The sequence below is a fragment of the Myotis daubentonii genome, chromosome 16 (assembly GCF_963259705.1).
Source record: "Myotis daubentonii chromosome 16, mMyoDau2.1, whole genome shotgun sequence".
Lineage (NCBI taxonomy): Eukaryota > Metazoa > Chordata > Mammalia > Chiroptera > Vespertilionidae > Myotis > Myotis daubentonii.
In genome coordinates this window covers 38,673,922-38,690,603 of record NC_081855.1, presented here as the reverse complement: position 1 = coordinate 38,690,603, position 16,682 = coordinate 38,673,922, and the positions used below count along the sequence as shown (strand labels likewise).

General features: G+C 57.5%; 2 protein-coding genes across 3 annotated transcripts; both read left to right on the top strand.

Moving 5' to 3' along the window:
* The first annotated feature begins 2,745 nt into the window (after nucleotides 1-2,745).
* CD79B (CD79b molecule) lies at nucleotides 2,746-6,470 on the top strand. Of its 2 annotated transcripts, none has more exons than XM_059669950.1 (6): nucleotides 2,746-2,916; nucleotides 3,607-3,654; nucleotides 4,836-5,138; nucleotides 5,361-5,479; nucleotides 5,748-5,789; nucleotides 5,900-6,470. In XM_059669950.1, exons 1-6 carry the CDS (start codon nucleotides 2,850-2,852, stop codon nucleotides 5,996-5,998), a joined length of 678 nt encoding a protein of 225 aa, XP_059525933.1. In that variant the 5' UTR covers nucleotides 2,746-2,849; the 3' UTR covers nucleotides 5,999-6,470. The 2 variants fall into 2 exon arrangements, with proteins under 2 accessions (XP_059525933.1, XP_059525932.1); XM_059669949.1 differs by having other exon boundaries at nucleotides 2,747-2,916; nucleotides 3,604-3,654.
* A 2,340-nt stretch (nucleotides 6,471-8,810) lies between these two features.
* On the top strand, nucleotides 8,811-15,377 carry GH1 (growth hormone 1). The gene is made up of 5 exons (XM_059671676.1): nucleotides 8,811-9,010; nucleotides 13,886-14,093; nucleotides 14,311-14,427; nucleotides 14,619-14,780; nucleotides 15,094-15,377. Exons 1-5 carry the CDS (start codon nucleotides 8,811-8,813, stop codon nucleotides 15,292-15,294), a joined length of 888 nt encoding a protein of 295 aa, XP_059527659.1. The 3' UTR covers nucleotides 15,295-15,377.
* Nucleotides 15,378-16,682: the final 1,305 nt, after the last annotated feature.

Genomic DNA, 16,682 nt, shown 5'->3' with positions numbered 1-16,682 from the left:
GGAGGGCAGAGGGCAGGGGGCTGAGCCCTGCTTTCCGAGCTGGGGTTCTACCTTTCCCATCTTCCCAGGGTTACGGGGGGCCCCCGCCCGCTTGCTTCCCCAAACTCTTGTGCTCCTGGTCCCCTCCCCCTCACCTCTTGGTGTGTTTTTTTAATCCTCACCTGAGGATATGTTTTTATTGATTTTAGATAAGAAGGAAGTGAGAGAGAGAAAAACATTGATGTGAGAGTAAAACCTCGATCAGTTGCCTCCTGTGCGCATCCCGATGCGGGATCAAGCCTGCAGCCTAGGTCTGTGCCCTGCTTGGGACCCGGACCTGCAACCTTTTGGTGTATGGACGATCCTCCAAACCACTGAGCCACCCGGCCGGGGCCCCACCTGTTGTTTCTAAGCCACCTTCCTGGAAAAGTGGGGCGGAGGCTGCCAGATGTCGGGATGCCCAGCCCAGGGGAGCCGAGGCCCCGTGTTCCCGGAAAGAAAAGGCATCACGAAGCCCGGACAGAGCTCGGTACTGTTGTCACCTGGGAGGGAACAGCACGGTCCCAACTACGACAAATAACCCTGCAGGCGGTGGCCCCGCCCCCACCCCTCCTGAAAGTGGATCCCTGCCTGGCATGAATAGGAATGAGCCCAAAGGACACATCTGCATCTGTGTCCCTCCAGGGGGCATGGATGTGTGTGTTTGGAGGATGCCAACTGCCTCTCGTAGTCTTGGTGCCCCTACAGTCACCCTGAGCCCCAGGACCAGCCCCTGAGCAGGCCCAAAGCCACACAGCCTGGCAACACCCCCATGCAAGGGTACACATGCACACACACACACACACACACACACACACATGTACCCCAAGCCTTCCCCAATTATCCTTCCAACTTTGGGGGACACAAGCCCCAAAGCTAACCAAGGCCTAAATCTTCAGGAGGAACTTTGCTAAGGGAAGAGACCCCCCGGATCGACCCCCTTTCCACTGGGGGGTCTCCAAACACCCCACCAGCACCAGAGGCCGGTGGCCCCCACGCTGACCTCAGTTGATGTTTATAGTCCCGGACTGTTTGTTCTGTGAACTGAACATCTGGCACCTTTTCAGGGAAATGTTTTTCATTTGCAACATCTGGAAACAGCAAGAACATCTGGGGCTGTGGGGAACAAGCCGCTCCCTGGATGAAACCCAAACCCTCCTGTCCCCACTTTCCGTAGCGCGGGTCCTGGCCCCTGCTCCTCGGGGGCGGCCCCCACTGCGCCAGGTGAGGCCGAGGCCTGGGGCCGAGAGGGCAGCCTGCAGACCGCTGCCTTCCTCGCTGCCAAGCCTGGCATGAGAGGCGGGTCCACAGCTCCTGGAACCCAGACCCACCGGCGCACAGGCTGTTTGAAAAATGGAGGGTGGTGGGGAGAAGAAGACACAGGCAGAGGACGCGAGGCATCTTTCTTCCCTCCTGGAGGTTAGGAGAATAGAGAGAGGGGACAAGAGAGAAAAGAGGCTGCCAGGAAACATAAAGCCGGGCCGGGCCGGGCTGGGCTGCAGACTGGTGAGCAAGCCTGCCCGCACCGCTGTGCACCCTGCCGCCACCACTCAGGGGCACAGGCTGTGTCTGACCCACAGGTACAGGTTTACGAAGCTAGACAGGTTACTGACCACTGCCGTTCCACCCACCACTCTGCTGACTGGTGAGAAAAGCCAGAGGGCCTTCGAGTTTCAGAACCTGAGCCTTCCCAACTGTCGCCTCCTGTCTGTCCGCCTCCCAAAGACACCTGGAGCGATGGACAACACTCAGTGCCGGGGAGTCCCTGAGGCTGAGTGGAGGGTTTTCTCTACGCCGCCTCCTCCTAAGTCCACCCCCTTCAGCAGCTCCCAGCAAAATCTCCCACCAATGAGTGAGGGAAGGAGGCCTCACACCAGGGCCTGGACCAAAACTCCTCCCAAGGGGCCGCCGCACTTGGCCTGCTCTTGCTCAAGAACCTCTGTGGCTCCCTTACGCCACAGGGTCACGTCTCCTTCAACCTCTAACATGGCTGCCTGCACTCCAGCCAGCAGCTGTGCTCTGGGCCCTCCCAGTGCCTGGCCTGGACCCCGTGGCTGTTCCCCTTCACCCTACTCCTTCCTTCCTTCCTTCCTTCCTTCCTTCCTTCCTTCCTTCCTTCCTTCCTTCCTTCCTTCCTTTCTTTTTTAAAAATATATTTTTATTGATTTCAGAGAGGAAGGGAGAGGGAGAGAGAGACAGCAACATCAGTGATGAGAGAGAATCACTGATTGGCTGCCTCCTGCACGCTCCCTACTGGGGATCAAGCCCGCAACCCGGGCATGTGCCCTTGATCATAATCGAAGCCGGGACCCTTCAGTCCGCAGGCCGACGCTCTATCCACTGAGTCAAACCGGCTAGGGCCCCACACCATCCTTTCTTGGTGCTCCTGTTCCCTAAGGGCGCAGGCTGGTCCAGGGCAGAGGGGTCACTCTCAAGTTCATCTACAGGCCCCATGTGTACTCAGCTAAGTGCCTGGGAATCCAGGCTTCAGGGGGGAGGCTGCAGGGCCCCCGTGGGGTGGAGACGCAGGAAAGCTGTCCTGGAAAGACTCAGAGGTCCCGGCCTCCCAGGGATCCCACTATAGACCTGAGCTGTGGTGTCAAGCTGGGATGGCTCTTGAACCTTAGCAGCACAGCTGACGAGAGAGCCCGCCCTTCCGCAGGGTCCCCAGGGAGCTGGTGCCTCCCCAGGGTCCCGATTTGCATGGCAGGAAGGGGCCTGGTGGGGAAGAGGCGGGGAGGGGACAGGCTACAGCCCAGGCAGTTACACGTTTTCCCTCCAGGAGCCTTCGTCGTCATCGCGGGCTTGGGATCAGAGACCGAGGGGTGGCCATGGCCAGGCTGGCGCTGTCTCCTGTGCCCAGCAACGGGTTGGTGGTGCTGCTGCTGCTTCTGTCAGGTACAGCCCCTCCAGCAGGCCTGCTGCTTTCACTCTCTGCCACTCTCTTTCCACCGGGTCTGTCTGCTCTCTCCACCCTCCTCCTGTTTCACGCTTTCTGCCTCGGTCTCCCTCTGCTGCCCTGGGGCCTGAGTGTGTGGGGATCAGCTCAGGGGTCTGCGATGAACTCAGGGGTCTGCGCCCCACCCAGCCCGCTCCAGTCTGCATTATCCGGCTGCGCTAGGCCTGCGCCAGTCTGCATTATCCGGCTGCGCTAGGCCTGCGGGGTTGGTGGTTCTAACCACACAAGAGCCAGGCCAGGGAGGAAGAGCGGAGAGGAGTGTGGTTCGCCCCCTGAGGCAGGGGAGAGGCTGCCCCCAGCCAGACCCTGGGGCATATCTATTCCAGAGGTGACCTCCCTGGAGGACCGGGGAGCTCTGTAATTTTGACTTCCCTCCTGTCTCATCCAGGTGCCTGGTCAAAGCAGAAGGGGGGGCTGGGAGGCAGACCTGCTGGGGACCCCACCTCGCTCTGTCCACCCCACTCCTGTCTTCAGAGCAGGGGTGGGAAGGGCTGAGGGGTCTTGACGCTGCTGTCCGGGAGGAGGAAGTGCGTCTGAGAATTCAGAGGGTGGAGGGCGTGCAGGGGTGGGGCGGCCAGCTCCAAGGAGAGGTCCTGACCTGGCCCTGCCCACTTCCTCCCAACCAGCAGGTGAGGCTGTGTTCGCGGAAGCAAAGGACCAGCAACGGATTTCCCAAGGTCAGCAACGTCCCCTGCCCCTTCTGAGGGCGAGGATGCCTGTGTCCAAGGCCACTCACTGTCCTGATGCCTGACCCTGTGCCCTTGATCCCTTGGGCCTCCCCACCCAGAACTCCATCCCTAGCCTGTCTCCCTCTCCGAAGCCTGGCTCTGAGGCCTGCTTGCCACCCCACACCCCCATCCCCTGCCAGTTGTCATCTTCACTAGACACAGTGTCCCAGGCCCAGTGCCCGGGGGACTGGGCTAGTCAAACTGGGGTCAGGTTCAGCCCCAGCAGGAGCCCCTAACCTCAGGGGCTCTGACAGGACGCAGGGGCTCGGGGATTCCTTGGGGGCCTCTCGCTGGGACCAGTGAGGCAGTGGGTGGGGAGAGCATGCCAAGCTGAGAAAGAAGGTTTGGGAATAGAAAGTGGAGCAGGTCCATGCAGCGGGATAGAGGGGGGTAATGGATGAAAGAGGGGCAGGGGATCAATGTGGGGGCCTCAGTTGCCAGGCTAAGGGTTTGTGGAACGTCCCTGAGGATTTCAGACTGGTGCCGGGTGGCCCAGGCCAGGCCAGGGAGAGGTGGGTGTACAGGCCAGGTGGGAGGCTGGGGGTGGGGGGTGAGGCCAGGTTCAGGCTGCTGTAATGGCCGTGGAAAGGAATCGAAGGTTCCAGGGCCCTTCTAAAGGAACATCAAGCCCTAGCCGGTTTGGCTTGGTGGATAGAGCGTCGGTCCGCAGACTGAAGGGCCTCGGGTTCGATTCTAGTCAAGGGCTCGTACCTCGGTGGCAGGCTCAATCCCCGGCCCCAGTCAGGGCGCCACACGCATGGGAGGCAACCAGTCGATGTGTCTCTCTGACATCAATGTTTCTCTCTCTGTCTCTCCCCCTCCCTTCCACTCTCTCTAAAAATTAATGGAAAAATATGAAATATTCTCGGGTGAGGATAAATAAATAATAAAGGAACATCAGATGTCAGAAGGGGCGGGCCCAGTGGTTGGGCCTGTGGCCTCTCACGTGGCTCCGCTCCCCCACACCAATGCCTCCTGATTGTCCCACACCCTGGGAAGCAAGGACAGACCTGGGGGGCTGGGCCAGGGTATGTGCCACCCATGGGGGGGGAGGAGGGGGGGTGGCAGGGCTGACAGCCAGAAAGATGCTGGGAAAGGTGGGATTTTGAACCTGGCCTTGTCGCCCACAGGAAGCACTTGTGGGATCGGGCAGTACCCACGTTTCATGGCTAAGAAGCGGGGCTCCGTGGTGAGAATAATTTGCCACTTGGAGGTCACGGGCCCCGTGACCTGGCTCTGGAAACAGGATATGGACTCGGAGCCCAAGGAACTGCCCGTGAAACCGGGACGCATCCAGCAGACCCAGACCAACACCAACGCCACCCTCATCATTCAGGACGCCCAGTTCCAGGACAACGGCATCTACTTCTGTCAGCACCGATGTCCAGACAAGTCCCTTCAGATGGGCTGCGGCAGTGAACTCCGAGTCATGGGTGGGTGCGGGGCCTGCCCTCCAGCAGGGAGGGGAGTGGGAGTGGGCGGGGCCACAGGTGTTCGTCCACAGCCCGCCCCACCCAGCCTGCCACCAGTGAGGGCCACACTGTGGAGGAGGCCGTGGCTCTGGAGCACCCAGGACAGCCGCGGAGAAGAGGTCTCGAGGGGTGCAGGCCCAAGTGTGGCCCCAGCTTCACTGTCCCCGCCCCACCTCCCCCCAGGGTTCAGCACCTTGGCTCAGCTGAAGCGGCGGAACACACTGAAAGATGGCATCATCATGATCCAGACCCTGCTCATCATCCTCTTCATCACCGTGCCCATCTTCCTACTGCTGGACAAGGTGACCTTGGGGGGCGGGGAGGCCACCATGGGCAGGCCAGACATGGACAGGGTCTCCATCTCCCCAGCCCCAGAGTCTGCCCATTCACTGACCTGTTCCATCACTCCTTCACTCCTTCAGTTGTTCTTGCAGAGAGTACCTCACCTCCTGTCCCCTCACCCCTCACCCCTGGCCCCAGGCCAATCTCCCTGGCCTTCCCCATCCTGGCCCAGCAGTGGATGGGGGAGGAGTGAGCCAACACTCTGCTCTCCATCTCTTGCCCCACCAGGATGACAGTAAGGCTGGGATGGAGGAAGACCACACCTATGAGGTAAGGAGCAGTGTGGACCCCTAGCTCTGAGGGTGCGGGGTGGTCAGCAGCAGCATCTGTTGGTGTGGTTGGGGAGTGGCCAAGGCCTGAGCTCCATTCCACATCTCCAGGGCCTGAACATTGACCAGACGGCCACCTACGAGGACATAGTGACTCTGCGGACAGGGGAGGTGAAGTGGTCGGTGGGTGAGCACCCAGGCCAGGAGTGAGGCCAGCCCTCCCCATGCCCCTGGGCACAGCCTGCTGGGCCTCATTGACTGCTTCAGAGCCGCCTGGCTCCCAGTCCATCCCTTTTCCCTTGGATCCCCTGTTGGCCTCCAAAGCTGGCCCACCAGATCTGCCTGCCCCTCCGGCCCCTGGCCCCCAGCTCTTGCCAAGGGGACTGGAGTGGAAGGGCCATAGGTCAGTGATTTGCAGCCGGGAGTTGTCTGGTGACAGACTGGGCCCAGCTATCTCGGGGTGCTATGCGGGGATCTATCCCGCATTCAGGACAGGGAAGGCATGGACTGGTCTGGAACCTGCAAATGGACTCAGAGCAGAGAGCTTCCTAGGAAGCCTGGCCAGGAATAAGCCACCGAGAGCTTCACCCCTCTCCCACTCTCTGCCACTCTCTCCCGCCCCACGGGCTCCTAGCCTTGAGCCCACTCTCCCATGGAATAAACAATGTGTCTTAAGAAACCACACCCAGGCTTGTGACATCTCTGAGTATGGGGTGAATGAGAGTATCTGTTTGAGCACAAATGTTTGGCACCTGTGGGCTTGTGGGGCGTGGGAGGGGACCATTGCCATGGGGCTGAGGGACCTCTCCTGGGCTCACTTGCTACTTCTCTCTGAAGGTCAGTTGGGACATGGCCTCCTCCAGTCCCCTGCTCTGACCCCGGCTGGGCCCAGAGAAGCCACGGAAAGGCTGATTGGACTGGCCCTTCTCCTTAAATTCCCTGCAGCCAACAAGCAGTACTCCCCATCCCAATCCTACTGTCCTTCAAAGCCCTCCACCTACGGGAAGCCCTCCCAAAGTGCCTCAGTCTCTGCCCACTCCCTGCTCTGCCCCAGCCTCTGCCGCTCTGGCTTAGCTACAGCCTGTGCTGCCCTCACGGGCTTTGTTTTCCAGTTAAACTAGAAGCTGCCTGAGGGCAGGGGTTCCCCTGCCTCTACCCCCACCCCACCCCCACCCCGCTGGCCCCCACTGAGCCTGGACATTTATATTTTTGTTGTCTGACCCAGAGCCATGTAAGAGAGACTCCTAAAGAGGGAGGCTTTGTGGTGGCAAATGTTGTGGGGGCCTTGGTCAGGTGACCCCTTCATTTTCCAATCATCACATCAGAAGCCCCGTAGGGTGACAAGGTCCCCACAACATGGTCCCTAGGGTCCTACCAATTAGGGCCCCAAGCTGCCAGCTGCTGGAGTGAGTGGGAGCAGCTCACAGCTGGGAGCTCGAGTGCAATTAACCAAGTAATGTCAGTGTGCAAAGCCAGGCTGCGCACCACTTCCTGTTGCCCTTGGGGAGACCCTAAAACACTTCTTTGCCATTCGTGCTCTGGATTCAGGCAGGAGCAATCCCTGCCCTCAGGGAACCGGAGAGCCAAGGTGGGCACCGGCAAGCGGCAAGCGGGAGGACCAGTGAGAGCAGCTTCCCCCTGGAACTGGGGGTGGGGCAGGTGGCTAAGGCACACAGCCCTGGGGCTTCCAGTCCACCCTCCATCGCTCAGTGATGCCCACTTGGAGCCAGCCTGGGCCGGGCCGGCTCCCTCCCTGGTGTCTGGGCTGCCACAGGGAACTGGCTTGTTTTGGTATCTGCCTCCACTGAGCTGGAGCCCTTCCTCTCTGGCTGCTTTGCATAGTGGCACTAATTCTGTCCTCCTACCTCCGCCAGGGGCCCGAGCAGCCAGCCGGGCTGGGGGTGGGGGAGTCTTCACTTCTCCCCCCAGCAGGGTCTCCCCCTGTTGGGGCCGACCTGAGTTAAGGGAGGCCTTGGCTTTACCGAAAAGCAACTTAAGTCCTTTGAATATCTGAGTTTCCCTAACGCTTTGAAGTGTTGTCGGCAGTGACCTTGGGGGGCGGGGCCTGCCTCCTCCACCAGACACGCCCCCCTCAAGGGCATTTGCCTTCCCGGTTATGATAGAGAAGCCCTCCCTGGTCTGTTTTTCTGTGTTAAGGTGTCGTCACGTCTGGCTTAGGCAGCGGGAACGAAGGTGGGAATCTTTGCTGAGGGCAGGGAACTGAGCCAGGTGCTCTGTGTCTTTTAAACTATCTTACAGTAAAAGTGGCTTTGTTTTCTTTTGGTGCAGTCTGTAGCACGCATGCAGGTTTGTCTAACCACCACCACCACCAAGATTCAGAACATGATCCAAAATCTTTTACTGGGACCCCCCCCCCCCCAGATATTGACAAATTGAGCACCGCGTAATGCCAATGCAATTTTATTGGGCATCTCCATGCCCATTTACATGATCTGGCTCAGCTTTCCCTGGGAGGGCTGCCTTCGTTGCCAGTTCTCCATCGCTCACCAGACCCAAAGCCCCGAAGGCCCCGCTCCTCCCTGACAGGCCGGAGGGCCCCCCTGGCGTCCTCCAGGACCCCAGCCTTGGCTGGGCCGCTGCTTGGCCCTCGCCCTCCCCAGAATGCAGCCCTGAGGGTGGGCACATGCCCCACTGCCCACTGGGGGAATCCAGCCCAGTCCCTGGGGCCCTGGGGCAAGGGCAGGCTGCTTCCTCCTCTGCTAGCTTGGCTTCCGGCCCTCTCGCTGCAGGTGCTGCGAGGCCTGGGCCCCTCTGACCGAGGGTTTGGGTGTTTTTCCAGCAGATTGGAGGTGAGAGAAAAACAAAACAAAACGCGAAAAGCTGCCCCTGTTCGGGTGTCACTGGCAAGGAGGGTTGGTCCCAGGGCAGGTGTCGAGCCCGGCGGGGTCCTCTGTTTAGGGCCTCAAAGGCCATCTCGGCACACAGGGCGTGGGACGCCGGATCCTGCCCGCGGGCTCGGCTCTCCTTAGATGACCTCAGTAGCGGGTTCAGGCTCACGACAATGACCTTCCCGAGGCGGTCCCTGCTGTCCGCGCTGCACCTGGTGATGGCCCCTAGGGACCTGCCGGGGACTCAGCTGCAAACAAACACAACAACCAGCACCACAAACCTTCCACTTGGAACCCCTCAGCCGGCTGCCGTCGCCAACCCAGAAGGCTCTCCCGGGAAATGCAACCAGCATTCAGTCCCCAGTTCAGAGTGGTTTGTGAAAACACATTTCGATGGATCCTAATGCAAATTTCCAAGGAAGAAAAAGAGAGAGAGACACTTTTCTCTGGGCCCTAACACCCCTTTCTCACATGGCACGAGTGGGAGGGACGGGCCCCTTGCTAGTCCTTGCTTAGGGCTCACGCTCTGAACGTTGTGAGTCCGTGTGGAACATGCGTGTGCACTGGGATCAGCATCTGCACGCCCGCCTTGAGTCTGGTTTCTTTCAATTAAACGTTTTCGTGGGAGTATAGCCGTACATTGCGAGATCCTGAACTTGGTTTTGGGTTGTTTTTTTTTTACTTGTTCATTTAAATCACTGTGCTATGTGAAGGACATCGAGGCACAGTGTGGCCTGCCTTGTCATTCCTGGCTGGGTGGGTAGTTGAGCTCTTTCCATGGCACCATCCTTCTAACCATTCAATCCATGCAGCGGGTGCTTGCTGAGTTCCTGAGCCTGGGACTGTGCCAGCTGCAGTTCCCCCCACACCCTCAGACTGTCCTCTCAGCCCTATGTCTTGGCTCTTTCCTTCATGGCAGTTTTCCCTATGTGAAATGTCTGTATAGATTTTACCATTACGTATGTATTTGTTTGCTCTTGTCTCTCTTCCCATAGCGTAGGCTGTACACTCTGGCAGAGAAAGGATCGTGTCTTTTGTTATCTAGGTATGCCTGCATGTCCATTGGCCTGGTACAGTGCCTGGCATATGGAAGAGCAACAACTGCTTGTTGAATCCGTTTGTACATGAATAAGAGAATGAATGAATGAATTAATGAATGAATGGCATGAATTCACCTCTCAAAGTGCCTACAGTCCCATAAGGGGAATAAAATGTCCACACTTAGCCACAAAATAAGGTAAAAGGAGACAGAAGTTATTTCCAGCTGAGATCGCCGTTCAGGAAAGCACCCCAGGCTTCCCACAGCTGCTGGACACACCTTGGTTCTTATTACTTCTTTCCCTATCAGCCGGTCTCCCTGGAGAATAATCCATCCAGTGGAAATTACTCCGTAGGCCCAGTGATGCAGCTTGCTGTGCACTTCCAGGTTGCTCAGAGATCCTCACCCAGTTGTAAACAACACCCTCCATGACCCGTCCTCCATGCTTGAGCCCTCTGGCTAGCCCCAGGGTCCGCTGAGATAAGGGAAGTGAAAACTCAATGCACACTGAAACGTGCAATGCACATGTGAGGGATGATGTGGCGTGGTTCATTCAATCACGCTCCATCGGGTTGTTTTTCTGCCACTTTTCTTAGTGCCTATGGACCTCATGCTGGGCTACAGGTCCTTGCATTCATTTGCCCCCACCTGCCTTGAACATCTGTGCGGAGACTAGACGCTGCCCCGCTAGCTTTGCGCTGCGGAAAGTTCTGCCCTGGCCTGGCAGCCCCGCCGTCTTTCCTAAATGAGCTTCTGAAGAGCTGGCGCAGTGGGAACACCAGGCCCTGGGCAGCCATCACTTAGGAGTGGGAGACTCCAGGCAAATCTCTCTGAGCCTGAGTGTCCTCTATGAAATGGGCCTCACCCCTCTGCCACCCAGGACAGCGCCTGGCACATGGTGGGCACTCAGAAATGTTGATCTCCTTCCTCATGTCCCCTGGAGGAGCCCGTGGGAGTCCCCACATAATATTCTCTAAAGACTTTGACTCAATGCCCTGAGCACAGTGTTCAGACCCACCCTGGAAGCAGAGAGGATCAAGTCGTCCCCAGGGATCATCCCAGACTCTGGCCTCGAGGAAGGCAGGACAGAGTGAGCAGTGGCAAGTGTGGGTCTCCAGTGACCAAGGGGGAGCGGAAAGAGCTGCACCAGTCCCTCTGAGGCTGTGCCTAAGCTCAGGGCGAGTGTGACTGTGAACAAGGAGATGGCTGTGAACCCCACGGCCTTGAACCTCGGAGTGGCTCCTGAAGCCTGAAAGAGGCCACTTTTGGATCAAGAACAGACATGAGAGCTCCCACAGTAGGTACAGAGATCCCAGAGATGGCCCAATCTTAAAGATGAAGGGAAACACCCTGAAATTCATGGTTTCCAAGATAATGGGGGGGGGGGGTTCGTCCGAGCCTTTCAAGGTAGACCTCAGAGATGCTGGGCACAGCGTCCCCACTGGCCACCATGTTGGACCTGGAGTAGCTTGGGCTCTGGCCCCAGGTGGTGCCCCAAGAAAGGGTAGGTGACTCCCCGCACCGAAGGGAAAATTCTGTCTCATTCAGAGTTTATCTTCTACTAGTGATGAATCATGTCTGTGGTCTCCATCACTAAAGGCCCTGAAAAGGTCCAGACCAGAGGAGAGGATCACCAATGTCCACCCTACACCCTTCAGTTCTTCCCTCTTTGGGTCCAACAGTTGCCACCATGGTCACCTTTCTGGAAAGGTGTATCCCCGGAGGTCCCCAGAGTCCCCTGGGCCAACCTAGCTCTGGGGTCAGCAGAAGTGGGTTTGGTGAGAGGAGACGCTCCGTGTCCTGGCCAGTCCCCTCTGTTCTTGGCGGTGACCTGCCTGGTGGAGCCTCAGCCACACCTCACCGTGCCATGCGCGGGTGGCTCTCACGCACTCCCCAGCTTGAGCTTTATGCCCTCACACCTGGAGGAGGCCTGGGCTTTTCTCCCAAGGGGCACAGTTCACATAGAAGTTCCCCAGCATTAGCTAGAAACCTGTCGTGAGGGGTTCCACACCAGTGCCCCTCCCCCAGGTAGCGGGAGGAAGGAGTGGCAGGGGAGGCAGAAGGCGTGAAGAGCTCAGAGACCCTCCTCCACTGCCCACCTGGCTCCTCCCCCTTCCTCAGAGCCTCTGGCTTGGCGTCCCCCTCAGGCTGACCTGACAGTCCTGCGTGAACAGCTCCCACAGGCCCCCGAGTCCTCCCTAGCAGATAGTAAACCCAGGGCATGGCTGGGCAACGATTCAGGAAGGATGGGAGGAAAGGGAGCTCTACCTTCTGGTCCTGGGAGAGGGAGGTGGCAAGGTGCAAGCACTCACCTTGTGGCTGTGACTTCTCAATGTTGTCTGTCAACAGCATAACCAACCACCTCTATAAGGGTTTGCTTGTTTGTTTTCCCACAGGTCAAGTGCTAAATGTCCTCAGACTCAGGGGCAAAGGGTTTAAAGGAAGGAGAAAGTGTTCTTTCCTGCTCCTATCCCTGGGGGCGATTTAATGCTGGTAACCTCCAGATGCTGAAAGAGCCAGGACCCTGGGCGGCAGGAGGCTGAAGGCAGCAGTGCTAGCCTGCCCGGCCCTAGCCTTGCCTGCTGTGTGGTCTCCAACATGCGCCCTGTGTCTCTGGGCCATCCTCACCTGGGAAATAAGGGACAACAATCTGCCCTTTAGGAGAGGACAAAATGAGGCAAAGGGACCCTCGTCATTAGGGGCAGGATCCCCGTGTTCAGAGAGATGTGAAGTTAAAATAGCAGTGGTGCCCACCCAGTCAGCTTGGGAGAAGGGGCTTGGGATGAGGCAATATTGGATATCTGCTGCCTTGGCCAAGGTAGCTCGTGCAAGTCAAACTTTAGGTATAGGTGCTCTCTGAACCTCGGTCTCTTCCTCTGTAAAATGGGCTGATAATAATGCTTCCTTCACAAGACGGGCGAGAGGGTCAAATGTGAGAAGGCATAGACATGCTCTTCACAATCTGATAAGCTTCATACAAATATTAAACGAAGACAGAATGGAGAAAGCTACCATAAGTGGAGAGAGCATCTTTTAGGGTGCTGTACCCTGAGTTCTAGCACTGGGGACAAGGCTCAGACTCTCAAGTTCTCTTCCAACTTTGAGATTCCCTGCTGGTGACAGGCCTGCGGGAGGAAGTACTTGTGGTACCTGTCTGTTCCCTGGATTTCTGCTTCTTAGTTTGCATCTCTGTGTAGGTCCAAAGGAGCACCCATACCTAAAGTTTCCGTCCTTTGCCCAGCCACCTGGGGGAGCCCCAACACCCAGAGAAAGGAGAGGGCAGTGTGTCGGGCCAATGCCCTCTAGTGGTCAGTACTAGCACTGCATCTAGCTGTCCAAGGGACCAGGAGGTGAGATGGTCTTGAGGATGGTGATAGAGGCCAAGGTAGAATCTGGGCTGGACTGCGCCCCCAAACTATTGCTGTCTTGATCCCTTTTCCAACACACACATTCTCTGTGGCGGGTGGAGGGAACTGAACGGAAGAGGACAGGACTATAGCGAGGAAGGGCTGACACAGCTCTGCAGGCAGTCATCCTGACATAGCCCCCCTTGGGGGACCAGGTGGGCCCTCCTCACCTGGTGGACAACTTCACAGCAATACCCTACATGGACTCAGACGACTCCCTTCTGTCACACCCCTCCTAAAAAGAGGACAGATTGGGTAATCTCCCTAGGTGAGACCCTGTGTAAGCAACCCTCACGTGGCCGGTGACGGTGGAGAGGGGAAAAGCCTGGGGACATGACCCCAGGAGAGGAGCGGGAACAGGCTGCGTGGGAGGAGGTTCTAAATTATCCATCAGCAGAGGCCTGTCAGTGGGCCTATACATAAATGCATAGAAAAAACAGGCGGGGGCAGAGGGGAGAGATGGGACCAGGGTATAAAAAGGGTCCGCAAGGGACCCATTCCAGGATCCTAGGACCCAGCTCCCAAGCCGCTCAGGGACCTGTGGACAACTCACCCGGCTGTAATGGCTGCAGGTAGGCACCCCGAAAATCCCCCTGGGCTTGCTGTGTACTGGGGGGCAACACGGGAGCCCTATGGGTGGATGGGGCACTGACCCTGGGCTTTGGGGATTCTAAAAGAGAGCATGAGACATCCATGCCCAGACATTTGGCCAAGTTTAAAATGTTCTCAGTCCCTGGGGGTGGGGGGCGGTGGAGGAGAAAGGAAGGCCCCTGGGACAGGGAGAGGCCTGGCTGGGACTTAGGCTCCCTGCTCTCTGGGACCCCACCCTCGGCCTCCATGTCCCTCTAGGCCCCCGGACCTCCCTGCTCCTGGCTTTTGCCCTCCTCTGCCTGCCCTGGCCCCAGGAGGTGGCTGCCTTCCCCACCATGTCCTTGTCCAGCATGTTTGCCAACGCTGTGCTCCGGGCCCAGCACCTGCACCAACTGGCTGCTGACACCTACAAAGACTTTGTAAGCAACCCGGGAAGCCGGGTGGTGGGGCGGTGGCAGGAAGGGCTGAATTCCCCACTCCCCCCACCCTGCCCAGCATAAGGGGAGAAAACGGATGAGTTCAGGGTGGTTTTATCCACGTGAAGATGCTGTCAACTGGGAGCGGGGGTGGGTTTCGATAAAGCGATGGTGAGAACCGGGCACCGGCTCAGACCTGGGCGAACATTCCCTCTCCCAGGAGCGCTCCTACATCCCAGAGGGACAGAGATACTCGATCCAGAACGCCCAGGCTGCCTACTGCTTCTCGGAGACCATCCCGGCCCCCACGGGCAAGGAGGAGGCCCGGCAGAAATCCGTGAGTGGCCTCCATAGCCCAGCCTGGGAGCAGGGCCTCCCCACCCACCCCCCCCACCCCCGCCCGGGCCCTGGGCTGCCTTCTCCTCAAGGTGGCGGAGGTGGCAGAGGGCGGTGGGACGGTGGGGGAGGCTGGCAGAAGCCAGCGTTGGCGGGGCTGCCAGGTGCCCACCGTCCACCCTCTCCCCGCAGGACACGGAGCTGCTCCGCTTCTCGCTGCTACTCATCCAGTCGTGGCTCGGGCCCATGCAGGCCCTCAGCAGGGCCTTCACCAGCGGCCTGCTGTTGGGCATCTCCAACGGCATCTATGAGAAGCTGAAGGACCTGGAGGAGGGCATCCAAGCCCTGATGCGGGTGGGGATGGTGTTGTTGGTCCCGTCCCCCGCCCCTATCCCCCCACCGGGGCCTGCTCGCCCTTCCCTGGGCCTGGAGCCCCAGCTGGCTCAGCTGAGGGGTTGGGGACTTACATGGGCTGGAGAAGTGAGATACAACCGCTCTCTTGGCAGCAGCCCAGCCTTGACCCAGGAGGAACCCTGTTCCTCATTTCCCCTTTGGGTCCCTCCCCGTCCTCCTCTAAGCCCTGGAGGGGAGGGAGGAATATGGAGGGAGAGGGAGGCGCAGCTGGCAAGGCGAGGGCTGAGTTTCTCTCTCTCCTTCCCTTTTGCAGGAGCTGGATGACGGCAGCTCGCATTCGGGGCTGATCCTCACGCAAACCTACGACAGGTTTGACACAAACTTGCGTAGTGGTGACACCGTGCTCAAGAACTACGGGCTGCTCTCCTGCTTCAAGAAGGACCTGCACAAGGTTGAGACGTACCTGCGGTTCACAAAGTGTCGCCGCTTCATGGAAAGCGGCTGTGCCTTCTAGCTGCTGGCCATCTCTGTGGCCCTCCCCAGTGCCTCCCCTGACCCTGGAAAGGGCCCCTCCAGTGCCCACCATCCTTTCCTAATAAAATACATTTGCATCATAATGTCTGAGTAGACGTCATTCTACTGTGAAGGGGGTGGGGGATTCGAACAGGGCAAGTGGCAGGTTGGGAGGACAACCTGCAGGAAACCTGGGGGGTCTATTGAGAACTAGGCCGCACCCAACTGTGGCTCAGTTGGTTGAGTGTCATCCATTGCACCAGGAGGTTGCTGGTTCCATTCCGGGGTCAGGGCACATGCCCGGGTTGCAGGCTCGATTCCCAGTAGGGGGTGTGAAGGAGAGAGCCAATAGATGTTTCTCTATTATTGATGTTCCTAACGCTCTCACCCTTCCTGTCTCTGAAATCAATAAAAATATATTTACCAAAAAAAACAAAAACAGGCCGCTGAATAACTGGCCAGGTTCTTCCTGAGTTAGAAAGAAGCTGATACCTTCACTCCTCTCTGTTACACGCCAAGTCCACTTGCTAGGTTCGTGGTCCCTGCTTACTGGGCAGTCAGGTCAGGGCCACCCCTAGAAAGTACTTGGAGTGTTTCCCGCCAGCCACCCCAGCACCACAACCCAAACCTAGCCCCCAAGAGTGGGAAGAAACGAAAGCCTGACAGCTGTTAAGTACAGAAGCAAAATACCCTGACATGTGAGAAAACGAGAGAAACCATAGAATTACATTCGTGCAGAAATCTGAAGGGGGATACACATCAGGCTCCACGACCCTTGGGAAATGGGAACAAGGCAAACATGGCTTTGGGACAAACAGAATCGAATGTTTGGGATCTGAATTGGGACAAGAAAAGTGGGGGAGAGATTCTAAATTGCAAATAATCACCTTCTAATTAGTCTTCCTGGGAAGTTCAGATTTGTATGTGCTGTAATGCATTTTCTTTAGAATAGGACTCACCGGTATTCACTTGCAATATTTTATATTTAGTAACATAAGTCTTTGAGGAGAGGGTGAAAGTTGGAATAAATCAGCTTCATTTTATTGCTCAGAAACCATTCATCTGCCTTATTCTTTTATTGTCTGACTTGAAAATCATGACGTTTTGGAGTTAGACGGGCCTCTTAGGTCATCCTAATTCCTTCTAAGGTAAGGATCTTACTCTATAGCAGTGGATCTCAACCTTGGCTGCACATTAGAATCACCTGGGAATCTTTTTTAAATCCTAATTTCTGGGCCTCATCCTCCGGAAATTCTGTTCTTTGTTATGGGGTGGGGCCACAACATTAGTAACAAAGAAACAGAATTTCCGGAGGATGAGGCCCAGAAATTAGGATTTAAAAAAGATTCCCAGGTGATTCTAATGTGCAGCTAAGGTTGAGAACCGCTG

Bases quoted from the DNA above. Each gene is read 5' to 3' on its own strand.
- CD79B (XM_059669949.1), top strand. From the start codon at position 2,850: ATGGCCAGGCTGGCGCTGTCTCCTGTGCCCAGCAACGGGTTGGTGGTG. The intron at 5,480-5,747 runs GTGACCTTGGGG...TTGCCCCACCAG, and splicing joins TCTTCCTACTGCTGGACAAG to GATGACAGTAAGGCTGGGAT. The intron at 5,790-5,899 runs GTAAGGAGCAGT...CCACATCTCCAG, and splicing joins AGGAAGACCACACCTATGAG to GGCCTGAACATTGACCAGAC.
- GH1 (XM_059671676.1), top strand. From the start codon at position 8,811: ATGACCTTCCCGAGGCGGTCCCTGCTGTCCGCGCTGCACCTGGTGATG. The intron at 9,011-13,885 runs GTTTGTGAAAAC...GCTGGGACTTAG, and splicing joins TCAGTCCCCAGTTCAGAGTG to GCTCCCTGCTCTCTGGGACC. The intron at 14,094-14,310 runs GTAAGCAACCCG...TCCCTCTCCCAG, and splicing joins CTGACACCTACAAAGACTTT to GAGCGCTCCTACATCCCAGA.